Source organism: Phyllostomus discolor, chromosome 14 (genome assembly GCF_004126475.2).
Source record: "Phyllostomus discolor isolate MPI-MPIP mPhyDis1 chromosome 14, mPhyDis1.pri.v3, whole genome shotgun sequence".
NCBI classification, from domain to species: domain Eukaryota; kingdom Metazoa; phylum Chordata; class Mammalia; order Chiroptera; family Phyllostomidae; genus Phyllostomus; species Phyllostomus discolor.
The window spans coordinates 21,941,929-21,956,751 of NC_040916.2; the positions used below are offsets into that span (position 1 = coordinate 21,941,929).

The window sequence follows — 14,823 nt, forward strand, 5'->3', positions numbered from 1 at the left end:
TTTATTTTTATTTTTTAAAAATTTTTACTTATTTATTTTTAGAGAGGGAAGAGAGGGAGATAGAGAGAGAGAGAGAAATATCGATGTGCGGTTGCTGGGGGTCATGGCCTGCAACCCAGGTATGTACCCTGACTGGGAATCGAACCTGCGACACTTTGGTTCCCAGCCCACGCTCAAACCACTGAGCTACACCAGCCAGGGCTTTGAATTCTATTTTAAAGTTTGCTTAGTGGCCTTAGGTTCCCAAGCTCACCACGACAATTGGGATGCAGTGGGTCACCGCAAAAAAGGGGCTCTGGACGTGCAGTCAGGAGACCCGTGCTGTCCTCCATGTCCTGGCCATTGCTGGCTGTGCCCCGAGGGCTGTGCGTGTCTATTCACTTGTCAAGGTTTCGCGTGTAGCATGAGGAGCAGAACAGCAGCATCCGCAGAACCCGTGCGCCTGGTAGAAAAGCACAGTCAGGGGCCCATCCCAACTCGCCAAGTCGAATCTCTGGAGATGAGATTCGGGGAACTGTTTCAACATGCTCGTCAAAGCTTGAGTCTCACCGGACCTGACTGATGGCTTCTACCATTTTGGGGACTTTGTTAACTTTCATCATCACTTACCATCATCATAGCTGTGACAAAGCCATTTATTAGACAGTTACCATGTACATTACGCCACTAATGCTAACACAGTCCTAGGAGATAGGCATTATCATTTCACAGATGCCACGTAGAGAGGTTAAAGCCTTGCTTAGAGTCACTCGACTTGCAAGGGCAGAATTAGGATTTAACCTTGACCCCCACCAGCATGCTTTTTCTAAGTCACCGTGGCCCACGCGTGGGACTGCCGTAAGAATTGATGACAGTGTCTTTGAACGTTGTTATTGTTGTTCAGGATGGGCCTGGCCAAGGGGGCTCCTTGGTAAGATGTTCTCCTGGGACATGGCTCCTGCTGACTCTGCAGGCGCTGCCCGCTCCTCAGAGAGGCCCTCTCCTGCAGAAGGCGGGGCTCCAGCTTGCTTCCTCTCCCCTGCCGTGGGAGCCCGTGTGCAAGCTGACGGAGGGCAGAGAGCCTAGGAAAGACACATTCCGTTTTCCATATCAGTTGACTCGGCAACATACCCATGGTCTCCTTTCACCTTCCTGACAGCAGCTGGGTGATAAAAATTACTAGCTCCATGTTATAGATAAAGACACCGGCCACGAAAGGCAAAGTGCCTTGTCCAAGGTCAAAGGCTAGAGGGTTCCAGAGACGCCAGTGTGACCTTACGGTTCCCCCGCACTAGGAGAGAGGCTGTAGTGCAGAGAGGCATCCCAAGGGGTCTTCCGCTTATGGCTGGGATTTCCATACGGGACTCACTTGTTGAGAAGAATATTTCAGAGAGGATGAGTCAAACTAAGGCCTGGACGTAATTATTGTTGCTAACGTACTGAGCGCTGACCACATTCAACACGTCATTCCAAGTGCTAGGAATGCCGCCTCATCTAACTGGACCTTCATAATGATCCTCTGAGGCGAGTACAATCATTGTCATCATCTCCATTGTACAGAAGGGGCCGGGGCTTGGAGAGGTTATGTAATATACTTACGTTTGCGTCGTTGGTGAGAGAAGCTTAAATTTGGACCCAGGTAGGACACCAGAGCCTTTGCTATACTGCTTCCCCGTTTTTGCTACCAGGAAACGACCCAAGTTCTATTTTGGCTGGACGAACTGGCATTTTAGAGAAAGATGATTTAGTTAAGGCTGAACAAGTTGGTAAGGATTAACTTTGCAAAAGGCTTCAATGCAAGGCAGAGGAATTTGTCCAAATTAATTATATACCTTATAGATGGCAATTACCGGTTTTCTGTTTTGCGGTGATGGGGCTCTCTAAATTGTCTTGTGAAATTCCCAGCGTAGCCACTGATATGCAATATATTTCTTGAGGCTGAGAACTTGTCAGTTTCACCTCTACTGAAATCTTATTTGAAGGACGGTTCTGATATTCTTTTGGTGCAGATTCCCTAAAGATGGGGTCTAAATTTCAGCACAGGATCCCACAGAAAAATGATCTGTAGTGACATAAGGCACAGATTGAAATGATGTGTTTGGCATTCGGTGCATGGTCTTGTGGGAACAGAAGAAAAATGTGGTTGAGCCAAGTTTAGTTATTTTTTATTTTTGCTTTTAAAGATTTTCTTTATTTACTTTTAGAGAGGGGAAGGGAAAGAGAGAGGGAAACATCCATGTGTGGTTGCCTCTTGAGTACCCCCCACTGAGGACCTGGCCCACAAGCCAGGCATGTGCCCTGACTGGGAGTCGAACTGGCAACCCTCTGGTGCGCACTCAGTTCACTAAGCTACACCAGCCAGGGCTGGTTGAGCTAAGTTTATTAATGCGTCTACCGTCATTTTACTTTTGGATCATGATCTGCGTGTGCTCCAGCCTAATTTCTGAATGTAGGCATGGCTTCTCAGGGGGAGACAAGCTTGAGCATGTGAACGGAAGAAGTTTCCCTAAGCGAATTGACTACCAAATGTGAAACAATACACACTAACGTAAAGTATGATTCCTTAGATTTTTATAGAACTTCCAGCATTATTTTTCAAGACTTGTGTATTATGTGCACCATAGTAGATTTGGTTACTTCCAGAAAGTTTTTGAGGTACTTATCAATAAACTGGATTGTCTTTCATTTCAAGAAAAATTGTATATGAGATTTAGTGTTTCTGTACATGGTTTCAACCATGAATAACATTCGTGCATAAAGTGTAATTAAAATTTTTTTTTCTCTCCACAGGTTGTTTACTGTTGTGTTAGTGAGCCCTATTCTGATGCATTCCACTTACAACTACAATTGGAAGTGGGGAGTTGTTATAGCATGGTCTGGAATTAAAGGCATTTTCAGCCTGCTCTTGGCTCCTGAAATTTATAATCTGGCTGAACAGAAAAACAAGGTGCCAGAAATGGTAGGAAAAATCATGTCTCATGATCATTCATGTATATCCATTTGTACTTACTTTGTAGGCTTGGCATGGTGTCCGGTGATAGAACTAGACTTGACACGTGTGTTCAGTAGAAGGGAACTTGCATAGGAAAGTTTACTGATGTCGACAGCGTGAAAGGGACCACCAGTCAAGTGGAGATGATGGACGTGGGGGGCAGGCAGACTGGGGATCAAATCCCGGTTCTGCCATTCACAGACTGAGTGACCGTGGGCAAGTTGCTGGCACTGGCTGACCCTCAGTTTCCAGTCAAGGATTGAGATGATGCTCAGTATAATACCTGACACTCAGTAAATGCTCAACAAATGTTATTGAGTACATAAAGGCTATTGTTTAATAGCTGCCAGAAAGCATAAAAAATGTACCCTATCTAGAGCATTCCAATCTCAATAGCCACTGGAGAAAAACCTGAAATGCTAGTTAAATATATGCTAAGGGAGGGAAGATTTTTAAAAAAGTTTGAAAGCACGTCTGATGCTCTGTTGTTACCCTTCGAGCCTGGGAAACACTCCCCGAAGGACATATTACCATCAACTCTAGTTTTCAGGGAAGGACGCCAGGGCTCCAGGTGATGAACTGGCCCCAGGTCCCGTGGGTAATCAATAGCAGAGCCAAGAACTGCAGGGTGGCGGTGTTTCTGTGGCTTCGTGGCTGCCTCCAGCCCCCAGCACAGCTCCTGCCTCCCGCAGAGCCCCCTTCCTGTCCGGTTGCAGGAGGTGCTCGTGGCAGGCACCCTTGCCTGTCCCACGCTGGTCCCCGCTGCCTGCTGTTGCTGGGGTCTCTCCCCCACCCTGTCTTTGACGGCTCCTGCCCTGCTGGCCTGGCGTGGCTGCAGGCTCTCAGTGGTCTTCTCTCTCCCAGGAACTACGACATCTATCGTCTTCTCACTCAGATTGAAAACTGATCCCTGCCCTATGTTAGATGCAAGCAGTGCTCTCAAAACAACCCTTTGCTTCAATTATCGGAGGCAGGATTTAAAAAATGTGGCTTAATATAGAATTCTGGTTTCGGTTAATTGAACAATGATTCCCTTTGGAGAACTTATTAATGTTTTGGTTCTGTTTGTGTGTTTTGTTTTTTAGTTTATATTGTATGTACAAGCAATATCATTAATGACTATGGGAATAAACTCAAACATGATGACTTATTTAGCCAGGAAATTAGGTAATGTATATCTATCTTTCATTAATTAATTGGGGAGAATAATGTCAATAGATTATTGCTGGGGGTTGTGGGGACATTTTTGTGGAGCTCAAGGAACTGGTTATGAAATCATGCATTTTCTTTCACTTGTTATTTATAGATTCTGTATTAATTGAAATATTGGTTCAGCCAGTTTAACAGATACCACATTAACAGTGGCTTCTATAAGATGAAGGTTTTTTTCCCTTTTACCAAAAAGTCCAGAAGAATGAGCTAGTTCTGCCCCACGAAGTTGTCCGGAGAACCAGGATTTTTCACTTCCGTTGTTTCTCCACTTCCTGGGTGCTGCTCTCCCTGGCAGGGGAAAAGCTGGTTTATCACCTCTGTATCTTCAACGCAACCAGCTGGAAGGAGAAAATGGGGGAGGGTGGCCATGGAGGGTAAGCAGCTTCCCTTTTAGGGCCCAGTCCAGATGTTATGTGTATCATTGCCACTCATGTCCCATTGGCCAGAACTTAGTCACCTGGGCAGGGGAAGCTGGGAAATATCATCTTTACCTGGCTGGCCATGAGCTCAGCTCAAACTCAGAGTCTATTGATACAGGAAGAAGGGGAGAATACAATCAGCATTCACAGTCAGTAAGCTTGCCACAGTTGCCTGTTTCTAGAAGCAATCTGAGGCCGTTGATAATCAAATGCGTAAACGTGATAGCATCCAGGCTAAGATAGTTGGGGGCAGAGGGGTCCAGGTGGGAGGGAGAGAGCAGGGTAGGACTGCACAGTTTTCTCATGGGGTCTGGACATCACCCAGTAGCCCATGGCTTGCTGATGCACGGAGCTGATTCTGCAGAGTATCTAGAATTGATCAGTGTGGGGGTGCTCTGTGATCAGTCTGCCACGGAGGAGAATAAGTCTACCGAGACATGATCTGCTTGGGGAGGAAAGGTGGCCGATCTCTCAAAGGAGAAGGGCCAAGAGCCTTTTCCTCAATGGGCTTTTATTGGGTTCATTTTGCACAGGAATATGGGTAAAGCCCATCAATCATTGTCAGGCAGTGAGGATCAAACAATAGATAACATACAAAGAACTAGGAGGGCTTATTCGGAGTCAGGGTCAGTTAGCCATAAAGCTTTGGGAAACAAACTCATTTCATGCTTGGGCCCTTATCAGAAAATTGAGGGCATTGTTTGCAAAGCAGGTCTCACAGGATTTTATGCATTCTTTCTTAGGCCTGATCACCCTGGGGAACGCACCCATTTCTGCCCAGGGCTGTACTGCCCTCTGTCATTGTTTCAGGCTTAAGTCAGGCAGGGGAAGTAAGGCAGCCAAGAGATTAGGAGACTTCTTGCAGAAAGAATGAAGACTCAGGCTGTGTCAAAGCTGAGGGGCGAGGGTCTATCACCCCCTTTTTCTATAGTCTCCCAAGTCCTTCCCTGAGGGCCCTTTCTCGACCATGCCGGTCTTAGGTCGTCCCTCCCTTGAGGAATCTTACCTGTCATGGACTAAGCAGTCAGCTGCCCAGGGCCAAGCAGGGTGAAGTAAAAGGGGGCAGAGGCAGTGCCCCTGCCAGGAAGATAAGCTTTGTTTCCTTAGTGGCTTATGGTCCCAAGGTCTCTTTACTCAGCCTTAGCCATAGCGGGGGCAGGGGTTGGTGGTTATAGCTTCTGAAACCAGGCAGGGCGGCTCCCAACAGATCAGATTGCTGCAGATTTATATACACTGCACTCCCAGGAGAATATGGATAAAGCGTATAATCAATGCATTAATTCATAATGAGGATGATTTCTTTTCTGTCTTGAAATAATTGTGATCATTATTCACAGTACTTACCTTTAAATACCAATTTCCTTGATAAACCAAGTTAGCAATCAGAAGGTTTCTTGGAAAACATGGAGTGGAAGAATAATGGCAAATTTCCTGTAAACAGGGACACAGACTGGGGAATCCCGCCCTCATCCCTCTGCCTGTATCTTCTCTCGAGCCCCGCCCATTCCTGCAGCTGTGCCCTATTGCCACCATGGCAGAACCTCCAGGGACTGCCCACCCTCGCTACCAAGGGTGCCACTCCGTGAGGAGGGCTGGTGCATGGGGCTGAGTTCTCCAGCGACGGGTTCATTCTTTTTTTTTTTTTAAGGTTTTATTTATTTATTTTTAGAGAGGGAAGGGAGGGAGAAAGAGAGAGAGAGAAACATCAATGTGTGATTGCTGGGGGCTGTGGCCTGCAACCCAGGCATGTGCCCTGACTGGGAATCGAACCTGCGTAGCTTTGGTTCGCAGCCTGCGGTCAATCCACTGAGCTATGCCAGCCAGGGCATGACGGGTTCATTCTTGCTTGCAGTGGCCAGGTGTGCTGGGATCAGCAGCAGCCTGCCCTGGAGCACGAGTGACCTTAATGTGACCCCCGAAGGCTAGCCACAGCTCCCCTCCCAGCAATCTCTGTGACCCCGGGGACCCAGACCAGTTTTGCTCTCTTTACTTGGGACAGAACATCTGGGTTTCTCCAGGCTCCCTTGCTGTGGTTCCTCTTACGAGCATACTCAAAGGCAAGATCAACGAGGGGTTTTACTGTCACGGTAATGGTTTGTGTTTTTTTCCATCTGTTATGAAATTTTTATGGACTAAACCTCAGAATTTTTACTACGAGGCAAAAATACATGGCAAGTGCTTTATCCTCTCAGAATCCATGCTCGTCCTTTCTAGAAATACTGTGTGGCACATGTTTGAACAGGCACTTGATGGAATCGAGTTAGTTTTGTTGTTATTTTATTTTATTTTTTTATTTTTTTTGGGTGAGAGTTTCAAATCAACTTTCCATCTGGTCTAATATTAGCTTTTAAGAGATCCCTCCTCAGCTCTTCCAGGATCCGCTTCAATATGGAGTTCATCCAAACCTCCTGCTGCCACCTAGTGGCCCACGTACCCATCATCTTTCCCTGGAGCAACTGCAAAGGGGCTGTGGGGCGGTGGAGGTGGGTAGGGTGCAATCTGGCACAGGCATACCCTCTCCCTGTGTGGTCCCAGCCCCGGGAGCTTTACCTCCAAAGCTTACACCTTCTAAACAGAGTCAGATGCATCTTCTCTCGGGGCTGTAGGGAACCGAGAGGGAATAGGCCTCCGGACCTTTTGCAATCCCCAGAGTTTCAAGCATGTCTGTGGCACACGGTGCCCATAGAGAAGGCAGTCAAGTTAAACCGAAACACTGAGAAACCACATACAATTAGGAATAAAGAACAGTTTCCCTGGGGCAGACCTTCGTGTGAGTAGGCTAAGCTCACTAATTACAGGGATGTTAAATTTGAGAGGTCTCTATTGCAGTGGCTTTTACATTATATTACAGTAAGACTTAGCCGGAGACTTGCAAAAATGCGAGTTCCCAGTCCGCTTCTCCAGCTATGGGACGGAGCCCAGGAATTGGCATGCTTCAATAAAGCAGCCCTCCTACCTGTAGAAGACACAGGGAGTTCTCCCCACTTTGGGAAACACCCTTCGGGTGCCTTGAAGCAGCGAGCCCGTCCCTAGCTCTAGGGAATGAAGGGAAACTAATGAAACATTCTTTAGTAGTTGAGTCAGAGAGTTAAATGATACAGCTAAAAGGAAACCGCTGAGTAATTTTCTGGAGCGTTCTGGGCAAAACGTCGTCTTTGCCCCCCCGCCACGCAGGAGATGGCAAGGTTTGGCTCCGCCGCGGGACGTTTCTGCTTCCCCTTGCAGTCCGCCTCCCGCGCCCTCTGCTCAGGCTCGCGGCTTCTCTGCCGCAGGGATGTGCGCGATTTCTCTGCCGAGACAGATGGCCATGCGGAATGCCATTATCCACATACAGGAGATAATGCAGAACACAATAACGCTGTCTAAAACGGAGAAGATTTTGACGAATGTTAACTGGACCTTAGTAGAAGAAAAAACGACGATTAAATACAGCATTCCTGTGAGTTGCTACCGGCCGCCCACCGCCCCCCGCCCAAATAGTCCTCCTTTCCTTCCTTGGGTCCGCCTCTCTTGCTTTACTTCATTATAAAAAACTTGATTCTGCTAATTAAATGTCAGAAAACTTGGGGGGGTGGTAAATATATTTACTAGCTTTACTACCTTGGTGAAAAGACTTCTTTGAGTTCTGTTTCTAAAGAGAAGGCCTTGGTGGTATAGCATGCCTGTATTTTTCAAATACAGGCAAATTATTGTTTTTACAAACTGTCTAAGCAACTGTGAATCAGCTCAGCAAACTGATGCTTCCTACCGACTCAGGGACTGAGAGATGTCTCCGCAGATAAGTCTTAGAAAAAGCAGAAAAACAGGCTGTTTCAGAGAGGAGTTGAGCACAGACAGTTTGGGGGAAGCATTTTGCTGTGACGCCTCCCCGTGTGAACAGTAGCTACTTTGCCCCACTTGACAGCACCATGTCTCAGATGCAGAAGGTTCGCCATGTACTCGTGGCCCTTCGTTTTAGAAATTTTTTTTTTAAATTTTATTTATTTATTTTTAGAGAGGGAAAGGAGGGAGAAAGAGAGAGAGAGAAACATCAATGTGCGGTCGCTGGGAGCTGTGGCCTGCAACCCAGGCATGTGCCCTGACTGGGAATCGAACCTGTGCCGCTTTGGTTTGCAGCCCGTGCTCAATCCACTAAGCTACGCCAGCGAGGGCTCATTTTAGAAATTTTTGATTTTGATATTGAATTCTATGTCGAATGCCTCATAGTTTTTACTTCTTTTTAACTTGATCTCTGTATGCTTTTAAAACTTAGTCCAGTGCTTGTCAGCTTTCCCACGTGTCGTCTGGGGAGGAACAGCAGGAGTCCCCGACAGACGAAGTGTTGATAGAAGAGGCCAGATTGCATGTAGCTATAATACAAATGGTTGGTACCACTCACCTAATCTGCTTTGAGCTTTGTTTTTATTCTTGCAATGCTTTTCATTCTTGCATATGGTTTGTTGGTGACTCGAGGGATGCTTTTTTCACCTTTTGGTAGTCTGTTGGCCATTAAATTGGTGTTTGATTTGTGCAAGTTAAAGAATAAGAATTAAAAATCTAAGGCTTTAAAGTTCAAGTAACAAGTCTGACTGTTCTGTTTCTAAGCCTAGCAGATTTTAGTAGCTCCCTTTCCAGGGGCCTTTGGGTAATGCTTGGTGCCACTTACATATTCGGTAAAGTAAAAATCCTCAAATATTTGAGACTGCTTTTATAGATTTAACATATTTGAGTTCCTTTTATACAAAGTTCTCTCAAGTAATCATTAAATTCATAAATCCAATAAGTTAAGATAAATCTAGTGAATCAAAATCTCTTAAAATATTTCAAATTTAACGTTCCAACATAAACACAGGAAGATTACAAGGTAAAATCAAGGTAAATCAATTTGTCAAATTGTACATATTACATTTCGGTTATATTCTAGTAAAACATTATACTCAATAGTACAGTATATAAAATACTCTTTCCAGCCTTCTCTTTCACTTTCATTTTAAGATGTTACTATGAAAAACTTCTAATGTATACAAAAGTAGGTGTGGTAGTTTAATGAACCCCTACCTACCCGTCTTTAAAAGCCACGCACGCAGGACCAGCCCTGCCCCATCCGCACCCTCACTCACTCCCACACCTTCCACGTTATGTCGATATCGTGGCATTTCATCTGCAGATATTTTAGTGTGTACCTGAATCTCTAAATTTTAAAATCTTTTTTTAAAGGTTTTCATTCATATAAATATTTTTTAAGATTTTATTTATTTATTTTTAGAGAGGGAAGGGAGGGAGGGAGGGGGAGAGAGAGAGAGAGAGAGAGAAAGAGAGGGAGGGAGGGAGAGAGAAACATCAATGTGCGGTTGCTGGGGGTTATAGCCTGCAACCCAGGCATGTACCCTGGCTGGGAATCGAACCTGCGACACTTTGGTTCGCAGCCCGAGCTCAATCCACTGAGCTACTCCAGCCAGGTAAATTTTAAAATCTTTTAAAAACCATTGTAAAACACTAATCTGTGGCACCTAAAAATAACAACTCCTCAATAACATCAAATATCAAGTCAGTGATCACATTTCCCATTGTCTCCTGAATGTGATCAATGTGCCTTTTCACAGTTTGTATTTTTAAATCGGATCCCAAGGACGTTCGCACATTGCAGTTCATAAGTGAGTCCTTCTCAGGGTTTGCAAGGCCCTTCGCTGAGGCAGCCAAGTAGGGTCACCTCCTTCCCCCCACCCAATCTGGGCTGTTCTGGTCCCTTGTTTTGACCAATACAATGTGGGGAGGGTGACTTTCTGGAGCCTGGGCCTGGGGCAGGTTTGCAGCTGCGCAGGGAGTGCCTCACGAACAATGAGTGGAGCAGCACGTACATTTATAAAGCAAGAGAGTGTGCTCGGCGTGGGAGGAGGTTTGGTGAGGAAGGAAGTAGTCCTGGGGGTAACTTTAACCTCCAGGTTTAATATCCATGGCAACGAAAAGGTGTGGCTTTTCTCCTGGTATTTTTTCAGGGTGAGGGGTGACATGAGCATACAGTCCAGTTATATTTATAAGGCACTGCATGTAAGATAAAGGGGAGGAATGAAAGGAAACCATACACAAAATAAATAGCAAAGGGAGACAGCAAGAGAAGGCAAAAGGAACAAAGGAACTAAAAAAAAAACCCAATGAACAAAATGGCAATGATTCTCATAATTATCTATCAATAATTATGTTAAATGTAAGTGGACTAAATTCTCCAATCGAAAGACAGAGTGGTTGAATGGATTAAAAACAAAAAAAGGCCCAACTATGTTCTGCTTGCAGGGAACACCCTTAGCTCTAAGGACACACATGGGCTGAAAGTGGAGGGCGGGAGAAAGAGAATTCATGGGATGGCAGCCAGAAGGGAGCAGAGGTGGCTACACTTCCATCAGATAAAAGAGACTCTAAGTCAACGTGGGTCGCAAGAGACAAAGAAGGTCCCGATAATGGGAACACGTCAGTCAAAGTGAAACCTTTCCATCGTAAAATTAAGTCCCAGGGACCTAATGCGCGGCACGGCGGCTACCGTTAACAATACCGTGTGACATACTTGGGAGCTGCTAGGGGAGTGGATCCGAACTGTTCTCACCACACATAAGAAAGTATAAATGTGAGGCAATCAATGTGTCCTAACCTTACTGTGGAAACTATCTTGTGATGTGTTTGTGTATCAAGTCATCGTGCTGTGCACCGAAAACCTGCACAATGTTGCGTGTCAGTTACAGCTCAGTAAGCCCGGAAAAAAGCTGTAAGAAAAGGACAGTTTACTCTTATCTCTGGGTAGTTCTTGGTGAAGGGGAGATGATTAGTTACCCTTTGGATCAACAGTTTGCGTCATCTGTTCTACAGTAGAATGATGGAGATGCTGATGCTATTTATGTCGTTGAAGTAGACTCTGAGCAGAGCAGATTTTGAGTTTCCTGAGGCAGGGAACCTTTGTATCTTTTCAAACATCTGGGTCAGTACTTTACAAAAAAGGAATATTCAGTAAATACTGAAATTGAGTAAAATGTATTTCCTGCTATGGCAATGTTTTGAGCGAAGAATATTTTCGTGTAATGGGTTCACTAATAGTAGTATTAGTGATATAGCAGTAATACTATAAAGGTCAAACAGAGTTCACTGCATTTATGTTTCGGCCCTCTGTAATTTTTATTTAACATTGTATGTTTAGAGTAGTTTTGAAAAACAGTGTCAAGACGGAATCCTCGATATAAAAGCAGCCCGGATATTAATCGGTGCAACCAAAAGCTATTGCCCCATCCAAGGAAAGTAAGTGTAGTGCTTATTTAACTGCTATTTTCAAAATTGAATGAGCATGTGATAAGGAATGAATGAACTGAGAGTTAAATGTCCAGATTGATCAATTTATTTATCTCATCTATCTTCATTTATTTGGTTATCCACCCATCCACCCATCCATCCATTTATGTACTTCCTATTTTAGTTGGTTGAATTCCGCCCCCCCTACCCCAAGGTTGGTGACATGAAGGGATTATGGAGGAAGATCTGAGTACAATGTAATTAGAATAGCGATTAGGAGAGTCATGAAAGAGAGCCCAGGTGGTTTCATTACTATTAGAATTACTTTGTCTGTATGTCACACTCACGAAATTGCTGGGTAGGGGAGCAGGGAAGCCTGGAGGCCACTGTCAGACTGCTCCCCGAGGTGGAGCAGGATCTGGAGGAACTGACTCCGCTGAGGATGCTGACAGACGCAATTAAACCTGGTGGGAAAGGCTCAGTATCTCAGAGATACATTGGTATCTGGTCACAGTCCGGGCAAGTGTTAGCTAATGGATGGCCCAAGACAACAACGGTAGGGGATTCCATCTCGGTGAGACCTAATGGTTCAGCCGTCCGGTAATCCATCTGGGAGGCCTAGTCTGACGCTAACATTGTTCCTGGACCATGACCGTGAGTGGGGAGTGGACGGATACAGAGGCTCAGCGTGTTTAATATGCCCCTGTCACATTTATGTCTAGTATAACTCTCCCTTTTATACTAACCCCAAAGGCTAGCACCCGCTCTTTATTAAAACACGTGTGTATATTTTTCTCTGCTAGATTCATGACTATTCACGATGTTTCAACTTATGTAAAAGCTAGAAGTTGGCTTATCAAGTTTAAAAAAATCTTAACTGTCTTGGAATATCGTAAAGATAAGGCACAATTTATTCCATATGGGTAAGTATTGTGAACCTTTAACAGCAATATACTGGAAAATACGACTTTGCTATACATTACCTTGATTTTTCTTGTTCAAAAAACAACTAATACTATGGTTGACTGTTACCGATTGAGAGGTGACTGAGCAGAGGGCTTCCTTCTTTTTAGTTTTTATGTGTTGAGTTTTAGAGAGAGAGAAGAAGAGGGGGGAGAGAGAGAAAGAGGGAGAGAGGGAGAAAGATACCAAGAGAGAGGGACTGTTACACTTCCTTGTGCATTCACTGGTTGATTCTCGTATTTGCCCTGGCTGGGGATCAAACCTGCAATGTGTGGGGCGCCACTTGACCCAACTGAGCTCCGCGGCCAGGGCTCCGTGGCTTCTCTGTGAGAGAGTGGGCAGGAAGACATGCAGGGTGGCCTTCTTGGGATTCCTCGAGTTTTATTTGCCGTGTCTTAGGGTCATAGTGCACACTGAGCTCCTTACTGGTATTCTCTGTGTGACACTGAGCTGGGGGGAGGGGTGTGCAAGCACATGGCCGTGAGCTCCTGCTCAGTTCCGTGGGTGCCTACAGTGGTGCTGTTGGTGCCTGCAATTCGGAAACACACCCCATGGCATCACTCGTACCTATCATCGACTTTCCCAGACAGCACCAGGTACAGGTGTCACCTAATCTGGGTAGATTCTTTGCTTCACTATGTAAGTTGGGAACCTGTATACCTTTTAGAGCAGGAAGACAAGGTTTTTCGACCAATAGAATGCATCGAAAGCAACCAGGAGTGCGGCACTACTACATTTTAAGTGGATGTTAACATAGCTTTCAGAACACATTTTGGTAAATTTTACTTTCTTCCATTTATTAAGTTTAAAGGGAAATATAAAAAAGTGAGAACCCTAGGGTCTTGACATATAAAGAGTTGACTTTTAGTTGGGCTTCACTTTAGATGGGTTTAAAAAATTTAAAAATTCACAATAGTAATGATTGAATAGAGTTTTTTTCCATTTTTCATTTTAGACAGTGTTAATGTTTTTCTCTAAATGTGTTATTTTCTTTCAATGTATTAATCTTTGCATTTTTTCCTATGTATGCTTGCTTTAGTTTTAAAAAATGCTCTCTGTCTCTAGTGTAGATTAACAAAACTTTATTTCTCCATGATGATTTTTATGTATAGAAAGTATGTTTTAGATTTTTACTTATTTGTTGTTTTATATTATACTTTCTTTAAATTACTATTAATGATTTGTTGATGCAAATGTTGAACTTCACATGTCATACTTTGAAAGGGATCTGACATTGTATTCAATTTCTCTTTTTTCAGGAAAAATAAATTTCTGAAATTTACATACCACCTTGTATTTTCAGACGAATTTGAATATACAGGACATATCATATCATTAATATACATTTATCCTATTATAATTCATCTATGGCCGGTGGCAAGAGAGTTAAATGTGTTAGCACTGATAATAGTAAACTACTATATTATGTTTTTATATGCATTACAGTCGGCATTGAAGGTACTGTTTAAAACAGAAATGTATCCTATAAAAAGAACAATTCAGATACTGCGAACTTAGTTTTGTCCTATTTTTTAAATAACTTGATACTAGAAGCCACTTGCTGTAACTGTTGATAGAATCCTAGAATTTTAGTAATCTTTTTGAATTTTGTGGGTTTAATAAAAACATCAATATAATAGCCACAGTCTCAGAGAGCAGGCAGATAAAGCAACTCTCATAAAAGTGGTGAGAATCCCAAAAAGCAAGTAAAGAGAATTGAAAACACAGACATGGGTGTTTCCCTCACGTTCTCTCTGTAACGAATAAGCAAATACAAACAAACTGGTTTGCTAGGTTCGCACCATCATATGAGAACCACCTTTTCCTCCACAGATAAGATCGATCAGAATGACCGTTCTCATACTTGAGTTACTATTAATCGTTCCACAATGAACCTGTGCACTGCTCTTTTTCGTGGCTTGTTTCTGCCATTTTAGACTCATTATACATTCTATATTTTGAATTAAATTATGATTTTTTATATTGGAAATTTAAAACATTTTATTT

At 43.9% G+C, this 14,823-nt stretch overlaps 1 protein-coding gene across 1 annotated transcript in view; it reads left to right on the forward strand.

Moving 5' to 3' along the window:
- The window catches only part of SLC9C2 (solute carrier family 9 member C2 (putative)), a 47,726-nt gene that overhangs the window by 14,099 nt on the left and 18,804 nt on the right, over positions 1 to 14,823 (forward strand). The window contains exons 9-15 of the mRNA XM_036015902.1: positions 2,770 to 2,938; positions 4,057 to 4,138; positions 7,875 to 8,041; positions 8,870 to 8,965; positions 11,765 to 11,862; positions 12,657 to 12,776; positions 14,076 to 14,274. Coding sequence (XP_035871795.1) covers positions 2,770 to 2,938; positions 4,057 to 4,138; positions 7,875 to 8,041; positions 8,870 to 8,965; positions 11,765 to 11,862; positions 12,657 to 12,776; positions 14,076 to 14,274 — 931 coding nt within the window. The remainder of the gene's footprint in view (positions 1 to 2,769; positions 2,939 to 4,056; positions 4,139 to 7,874; positions 8,042 to 8,869; positions 8,966 to 11,764; positions 11,863 to 12,656; positions 12,777 to 14,075; positions 14,275 to 14,823) is intronic.